The sequence below is a fragment of the Delphinapterus leucas genome, chromosome 19, assembly GCF_059928025.1.
Source record: "Delphinapterus leucas isolate spDelLeu-1000000601 "Yukka" chromosome 19, BTC_Dleu_Yukka2, whole genome shotgun sequence".
NCBI lineage: Eukaryota > Metazoa > Chordata > Mammalia > Artiodactyla > Monodontidae > Delphinapterus > Delphinapterus leucas.
In genome coordinates, this window is record NC_143147.1 from 25,503,240 (window position 1) to 25,512,096 (window position 8,857).

Consider the following 8,857-nt stretch of genomic DNA (forward strand, 5'->3'; position numbering starts at 1 on the left):
AGACCGGGCTTCAGTGCAGGCCAGGAGGGGGAGGCTCAGCGCTAGAAGAGAGCTTCGTGGCATCTGGGCTGAGGGATTGATTTACACAGATGCCACTGCTCGGCTGTCCCCTCCGGGAGCATCTGCTTGTGGCCAAACCCCGGTGGGACTTTGGAGTCACATAAACTTTGGCCTCAGTCCAAACTTTGTCCCTTCTGAGTTGTGAAGTCCTGGGATTCAGGATTCCGTGATGCCTGGCAAGTAGTATGGAGCTCAGAATGTGTTTGTCCTCTCCCCGGTTCCCCTCCTCTTCTCTCAGCTGCCGGGACAGGGGGGTACAAAGCAGGATTGCAGAGGAAAGAGGCTGGCCTCGGGGAACCCTCTTCTGGCTCTTGGTGGTACGGCTGATGCCCCATCAGGGCTGCAACGGAGCAGGTTGGCAGTGTTGGAGCCTTCTCCACACTTCCCAGGTACACTCAGGCCCTGTTTCCCTTCTTCCAGGGGTACCCTTCTGTGAGCTGCCTGTCAAAGCCCAGCTTGGAGCCAGGGCGGCGGGGTCTCCAACCCTGCCGCCCGCATGGAAGGTGGGAGCTGGGCTCCCAGGAGGTGGCCGTGCCTGCCTGGGATCACGTTGCTGGCCTTGGCGTCTCTGCTCAGCTGCCTGCTCAGCTCCGGCCAGGCCGAGGTCTACAGTCGCTGTGAGCTGGCCAGAGTGCTGCAGGATTTCGGCCTGGATGGATTCCGGGGATACAGCCTGGCGGACTGTGAGGACTGCACTCCCTTCCTCCCTCTTCCTCCCTCAAGGGCTGTGGCCTTGGGAGCCTCTGTTCTCCTTTGTCAAACGAGGGTCCCATGAGCTGAGAGGTAGAGAACCCCTGGCACTGGGGTGAATACGCAGCAGGCAGACGACAGGCAGCCACAGCAGAACGACCTCTTCATTTTCTCCCCCGCTGGTAAAGCCGGGAGCCACAGGAAAAGAATGGTGTCCTACCCTAATCTGAATTGTGGCCACGACGATCAGACATTCCCAGTGAAGTTTAGGGCGAGCTGAGCAAAGCAGTAAATACCAAACTTTTCAAGCTGGGGGCAGTCTCGAGAAGCTATGAAGTACAGCCACACCCGGACTCATTTCTTCTCTAGTTCTAGCCCTCTCTCTAGGTTCCCCCTGTGCCTTCCTGACCATGTCTCTAAAGAGCGAGCTCTTGTTCGTTCACCCCACAGCATTTCTTGGGTCCTACTATGTGCGGACAGTGAGGCCGTGGGAAGATTGCTAGCCTAGGAGTCAGGACGCCTGAGGTCGGGTCCCGACTCTTGCTATTTGGTGGCTCTGTGTGACCTTGAGTAAGTCACTTTGCCCCTCCGAGCTTCGATGGATTCATTTGTCAAGGAGGTGGGAGGGCGTCTGCCCTGACTGCCTGGAAACAGGAGTTGAGGCTCGGAGGAGGTGACGTGTGGAGTCTGCCCCATGAGCCCTCTGGTCTGGGTTGGCCTCCGTCATCCGACCTGCAGGCCTCTGTCTCCGCCCTGTGCAGGGGTCTGTCTTGCTTACTTCGCAAGTGGCTTCAACACAGCTGCCGTGGACCACGAAGCCGATGGAAGTACCAACAGCGGCATCTTCCAGATCAACAGCCGGAAGTGGTGCAAGAATCTCAACCCCCATGTCCCAAACACGTGCCAGATGTACTGCTCCGGTAGGCTGGGCCTGGGCCCGGGGCTGGCCGGGGGCCGGGCTCTGCACTGCCCATTGCTTCTTCCCCAGCCTTGCGTGTTCCTCCTGCCTTCTGTTTGAGTGCGGAGCCCCGCTGCCTGCTGGGTCTACCAAGGAGGGCGGGATGGGGCAAGTGATGTGGATGGATCCTCTGTGCATCTGACTTGGGGTCCCAGATGGGACACTGTGGGAAGGGAGGGGGGATGGCTTCTGATGGGGGGAAGTGATCGGGTAAGCCCTGTGCTTGCAGGGCGGTCGAGGGACAGGGTTGAATTTAGGATGGAGGAGGGTGTGTACATGTGTGAGAAAGACAGAGAGATGGAGACAGACTCTGGCTATCCAGCTCCAACCCCTGCTCCCTCATCGTGTTTCTCTGCCTCCCTCCCCAGACTTGTTGAATCCTAACCTCAAGGATACTGTTATCTGTGCCATGAAGATAGTTCAGGATCCCCAGGGTCTGGGCACCTGGTAAGTAATGTAGGTTGGAGCCCCCTGCAAGGAGATGTGGCCAGGACCACAGTAGGGAACTAACCTTCTCTGAGTGTCCTCCTTATCCCAGGCGCCATTCCATGGCCTCACAATCTAATCCGCACGGCCGCTTTCGGTGGCGGAGCTCACTACCACTGATGTATTTACAGACAACGCACTAAATTTTAGGGAGGATAAGCAAGTCACTGGAGGTCACGGAGCCAAGCCTGGCTCCTCCAAGATCTGCCTGTGTCGGGATGCCTGCCTACAAGTTCATTAGACCAGGGTCTAGGAACTTTGTTTGTTTCTTAACTGTGGCATCTTTGTCTAGTACAACAGATCAAAGAAGTTCCCTGCTTGAAGCGTGGGTGGGTGCTCTGGAGCCGCACCCTATCAGCCTTCCCTTTACTCACCTCCTTCCCACAAGATGGCCTTTGGAGCCATCCTCATAGGAAAGGGAGTTGGATGAGCATCCGATGGGGCACTGGGCTATATCTTTGGAGCCCCTGAAGCAGCAGGCCTACAGCTTCCCAGCCTCTTCTGATGAGAGCTTCTCTACAGAGAGTCTCCAACCTCCCTTTACTCCCCTATCTGGATAGTAGCAGGGGACGGGATGTGGGGAAGGTAAAATCCCTCCAGGTGGCCAGAGTAACTCAGGGCAGATGCGATAGTGACGAGGCTGGGGGGGTAATTAGGAAAGTATCAAATGTCAGTCCATGAGCAGAAGGAAGCCAGACGGACTAGAGCCAGGGGGGCTAGTTGGGAAGCCTCTGTGGGAGTCTAAATGAGAGAGAGGGTGTGGACTCAGACAGTTGTATAGGTGATGGACAGGAGAGGGGTGAGGGGTGAGGGGCTGTGGAGAAGGAACAGGGACACGTGATACATGGCCAGTGAGTGAGAGGAGGAGGTGAAAAGGACCATGAACGTAGAGAAGGTCCAAGGTGGGCCTTGACAATGGCCACAGCTTGGGAGACGTGTTGATTTGAGAACAGTTGAAGCCCCAGGAGCTGAATCTGGAATGAGGCAGGCTCAGCAGGATAGAATGCACATCTATAAAATCAGGAAGGGTGAATGCAGGCTCAGGTAGGAACCCAAGGGCTTGAGGCCTTGGGGGCACTACCTTGGGGTGGAAGAAACAGGTTCTTTTGGGTTAAATCAAAAAACAACTCTCTTGTACGCTGGGAGTAAATTTGTGGCATGTATAACCTCTGAGAGGTGGCTGAGGCTAATAGGAAGTGGTTCTAGAATGTAGGAAGGGTGCTGTTTATTCCCTCCACATGCACACCTGAGAGCTCATCTGTGCCAGGCTCTGTGCTTGGTGCTGGGCTTCAGGCGTGGCCAAGACCCAGTTCTTTGCCCTCAAGCGTTTCAGTCTAATGGAAGAGATGAACAATCAAGGTCCTTTAGGGGCCCTCCTTGCCATTGGGCTCTCTGACATTGACATCATAGAGGACCCTAGTTATCCAAGTTTGGAACCCCTGGGAACTTGGGACCCCCAGGATCCCAGGGTCTTGCTTAACTTCCTCAAGATGCTAGCATGACACTGGAACAAGGTAATGGTCCTAAAAGAGCCTATAAGCTATAGTTACCGGCAACTGAAAGATCCAGATTTGTAGGCAAAGAGAATTGGGTGTAGATGAATTTCTGTCATTTACAAGCTGTGGACCTCGGGCAAGTAATTCTGCATCTTAGTCTCAGCTTTTCATTTGGAACATAGGGAATATGATATCTGCCCAATCTACCTTATAGGGCTGCTGGGGGGCATGGCAGATAGATGGGTGATGGGTGTGGCAGTGCTATGTACACTGTAAAGGGCTGTACACATGTACCGTGGCATCAGTGTCAGCAGAAACAGCATGGTGTAGGAAGCGAGCCTTGAACTGGGGCTGTGGACCCCAGTCTTTGCCACTGACTCCTGGGTGAACCTGAGCAAGTTACTCTGTTATCTCCATCGGTAAAATACGGAGGCTACACAGGTAACTTTTTAAGGGCCATTCTCTCTCCTTTTTTTTTAATTTCTTTTAGGGGTTCTTTGCTAGTTAACGCAGCTGACTTGCCTCTCTTCCCCTTGCTAGCCCCTTTCCTCGCCTCACTTTTGGTTTAGAGCGCACGCCTCCGCCCTGTTCTTCTCTGAGCAAAGACTGAAGACTGCAGCTGATTTGGTCTCTCCTCTTCCCCATCTTCCATCCTCAGGGAGGTCTGGAGGCATCACTGCCAGGGCAAGGACCTCAGCGACTGGGTGGATGGCTGTGAATTGTAGGATTCTCTCTGGATGGACAGGCCATGCATAGCAGCTTGGGAGATGTGGTTTGGTTCCTGACCCAGGCCTGGGGAGACAAGCCAACTAATAAAGTATAGTTTAATATATAAGTGTGGTCCTCAGCTGTCACTGTGTGTCCAGGTGGCGTGTTGGAGCCAGAAGCGTCTCAGGGTTTCCTCACTAACCGCGTGGGCTGGGGTTCAGCTGGACTCCAAAAAGCCTCTACCACGGGAGGTTTGCCTCCATTCCTGGAGGCCTGGGGAGGGGGGGTGTCAGTGCCTGTGTTGCCCACGCCTGGCAGTTTCCTACATGAACCTCTTGAATATATGATTGATGCATGAACGATGCATCCTGAATGAATGGTAGGCACTCAGCTAATGTTTGTAGAACTAGTGAAGGAATGGGTCCCGATACCTTCGGGATATCAGCTGTCAGGCCCCAGGCTTCCCTCTGGATGGAACCACAGACCCTCCTGAGCTCTCTCCCTCTCAGGGGGACCGCTCTGGCTGCTTCTCCTCCAAGTCCCACTCACCTTGCACTTGGCCATATCTTGGAGCAGTGGGGGGTTTGGCACAGTTCGGGAAGAGCTGGCTTAATGGGGTTTCTCCTTTATCCTGGCTGCCCGACCTTGGGAAGGTCACTCCACCTCTCACGGGCAAATTCCTCATGGACAAGAGGAGCTAATACAGGCCAGCTTGCAATATCGTATTGATATCAATTACATAATACAGAGCAGGGAGGCACCTGGTACAGGGCGTGGCACAGAGTCGGGGGGACTTAAGAAACACTGACCTCTTGTCTGGTTTCCCTGAGCTCTGGGGGCGCCAAGTCCCAGCCCACCTGGTGGGCACACGTCCTGCCTGTCCTGGTGACCAGGGCTTCCTTGGGAGGTCTGCACCAATGTCCTCGTCACTGAGAATGAGGAAGAGGAGAGGAGAAGGTGTGGGAAGAAAGAGCAGAAGAGGCACAGGGATGGTTTGGATAAAGTGGCAGAAATTTCTATAGGAAGTGGGGAGAATTAAGTGAAGTTCTGGGACTTTTTAAAGTTCAGGCCACTAATAAGGACCCACTGTATAGCACGGGGAACTCTACTCAATACTCTGTCATGACTTATATGGGTAAAGAATCCCCCCCAAAAAGTGGATATGTGTATAACTGATTCACTTTGCTGTACACCTGAAACCAACACAACATTGTAAATCAACTATATTCCAATTAAAAATGTTAAAAAAAGAAAAGGAAAAAAAAAGTCCTAGTCACCTCATTCTTGGACTAGTTTGGCTCCAGGAGACTAATTGCAAATGGACTTTATCTTTTGTGCTATGGGTGGGGTCAATGCCCCAGGGGATAATTAGCTTGCTAAGGTGCTGCTCCTTCTCTATCTGCCAAGTACAGGTGAGGGGGCCAGAGGCTCCTGGCAGCTGAGCGAGGCTCTGCAGTGTGCTTCTCTTGGGCTGAGGTCCCTGTGCTCTGCCTGTGAGATCCACACCCTCAGCTGGATGTGGCTGGCTTTTTTCACTCTGAGCACTGGCCTGAAGCTTGCTAGAGTGGGAAACTACGGGAAACTGGCCCAATCAGATGGGATCCAGCACTCACCGGACACCTCTATTGCAAACTGAGCACAAGCCTCTATTCTATGTGGCCAGGAATCCTTCTGACACTTCAATGGCAGCCACTCTTGATGGAGTTGGCATGTAGGATAGGACTTCATCATCTCCGAACTGCCACGTGTCAGGCATCTCACCAGCACTTTCGATGGTTTATCTCACCACCCTCGCAGCATCCCCAGGGGGGCAGAGATGGTCATCCCCATTTTTCAGGAGAAAACTGAGCCCCAGACAAGTTCTAGAACTTGCCCAAGGTAACGCAGTTGGTGGAGCTGGGATTCGGATGGGGCTGTTGAACTCCAGAGGCTGTGCTTTGTCCTCAGCATGTCCCAGCCTCCATAGCTGGACCAGCCCTTGGACTCTCAGTCGGCTGGACCCCTGGGGTGGAAAGGCACAGTGAATGGAGGGCAGTGGAGAGACAGCCCAGTTCTATCCAGCAAGCATCTGTCCTTCCTCAGACACTTCACATTCTCCTCTGTCTCCAAGCCTTTGCTCAGGTATCTCCTCTGCAGACCTGCCTCCCTGGCAACTTCCACCCACCTCTCAAGGCTTCAGCCGGAACCTACTAATGCCTCAGCCCGGCAGACAGCCCTGGTGCCTCTTCTCCAATGAGTGTGCATGCCAGATGCATCTCTGCTTTACGTCTCTCTGCTCAGGTTCTTGTGTGCGTGTCTGTTGCCTACCTCTGCCTGCCTAGACTCTGAGCTCCCTGAGATTGTGTCCTCTTGATATATGAGCCACGCAGAAAATGCTCATGGGGTGAGGAAGCCCGGATGGAGACCCCCAGCTGGTGCTGGGAAGTCTTCCAGCTGTTTCTTGTCCCTCCTCCCTGTAAGGCAGGTTGAATTGAGGATGCTTTGGTGCCCTCCAATCACTTTCTCTTGGACTTATTATAACTCAGATAGAATTCTTTTTGAAAAGAAGTCACGAAGTCTGAATTACACTAAAGACAAACAGCCCATGATGGTGCTAAGTTAGCCAAATGAGCCACTGCCTTCAGAAGCAGGTGGTGTGGAGAGTAGCTTTAAGGAGTCAAGACATCCAAATTCCCCATGCCAAGGCATCACTCACGGCCATTATCACGGGGTGTTTTTTTGTTTTTGCGGTACGCGGGGCTCTCACTGCTGTGGCCTCTCCCGTTGCGGAGCACAGGCTCCGGACGCGCCGGCTCAGCGGCCATGGCTCACGTGCCCAGCCGCTCCGCGGCATGTGGGATCTTCCCGGATCGGGGCACGAACCCGTGTCCCCTGCATCGGCAGGCGGACTCTCAACCACTGCGCCACCAGGGAAGCCCTTTTTTTTTTTTTTTAAACAAAAAGCACTATTACAGTCTTGCTCAAAAACAAATGAGACGTCGACAGGGGTGCGTGTCTAGGGGCTCAACGGCATACGGAGACCATACGCTGAGTTTCCTGCATACGGCGGACGCAGTGGTCACATTCCTGAAGAATCAGGCCACAGGGATGTTTGTAGAGCAATGCTACAGTTGCTTTCTATGTATGCAGGTCTCCTCGGCCCTCGTAATCACCATGTGCATAAAGTAATCCCAGAGGTTCTCTGTTCATACTGATTTTCTGCTCGTTCATTCATTTTGCCCTCTGTGAGAACTTGCTAGCACACAAGCTGCAGCAGGTGCCAAAGGTTTAAAAAATTATAGGAGAAAAACCTTGACATTGATCAAACCCAATCTATCCTTTTTCCTGCCTATAAATTGAAAAATGACAGTCAGAATATCATTTAGGGGAGGAAATGTTGGTTGCTCTAGTGGTACTCTCCTCCTGCAGTTCTTCTGGGGGAATGTTTAGCACTTCCTAGACCAGGGGTGCATTCCTAGGGGATCACAGATGGGCTTCTGGGGTCCATAACCCTCCTAAAATTGTATGCAAAATTTTATGTACATCTATGGGGACACGTGCATTTTTTTTTTCTGGGGAGAGAGTTCATAGTTTTCACCTTATTTTTAATCCAAGCAAGATTTAGAATCAATGTTTTACAGGAAGAAAAAAGGAAAGAAGAAAAGATAGAAAGTACACACCTCGGCTCATTTAATCCTCATAATTACCCTGACACCTAGGTATCATTATCTCCGTTATACAGATGGGAAACAGAGGCTCCGAGCAGTAAACGGAATATTTGCTTCGATACCTGACACCCATTCTCAATTTAGACTCATAGACCATCAGAGTTGGGATGCACCAAAGGGATTATTTGTCCATGTCCCACCCCTCCCCTCTTATAGAGGGGGAAACTGAGGCCCAGAGAAGTGAAATACATTTTCCAAAGTTATATGGTTACTTTACAGCAGAAACAGGTTAGAAATTCAATCTTTTGACTCTGTCCAAAGCTTTTGCCAACTATTGCTTTATTCTTGCAAACCCAGTAGGCGTAGGTTTCATTGACTGTTAAATCGAATTAGTAAGACACCCTCCCCTTTCCACCCATCCTCAGGCTGGGCTCGTTCCCACTGACCTGTTTCATGGTCCCCAGGGACCTTGTGGCCCCAAACACACTCAGCCTATGAGCCTTAGGAATGCACAGATGCATGCGCAAAATGATTCTACCTGCTAGGAATCTCAAAGCAATTAGGTAGATGCATCAACCCTTGGCTTGGGAAATACGGTCCTAGACCCTTGGAGAGCAGAGGAAGGAGCTTGCAAGACTTCAGCCATGATACAGCCCTCAACCTGCTGCCCTGGCCCTTCATCCTTTGGCACCTGCCTGCCTCTCTGTGGTCATTTTGGACACTTTCCCCTTTCCTTTCTTTGCTTGGCTCCCCTGGACTTTCGTGCAGTCCCAGGACTGTGCCTCTCCTCCAGCACTCCCCCGTCCCACCCG

General features: G+C 52.4%; 1 protein-coding gene across 1 annotated transcript; it reads left to right on the top strand.

Moving 5' to 3' along the window:
- Window positions 1-556: 556 nt before the first annotated feature.
- Window positions 557-4,415, top strand: SPACA3 (sperm acrosome associated 3). Its single transcript, XM_022595831.2, has 4 exons — window positions 557-743; window positions 1,512-1,670; window positions 2,077-2,155; window positions 4,349-4,415. The coding sequence occupies exons 1-4, from the start codon at window positions 557-559 to the stop codon at window positions 4,413-4,415; spliced, it is 492 nt and encodes a 163-aa protein (XP_022451539.1).
- Window positions 4,416-8,857: the final 4,442 nt, after the last annotated feature.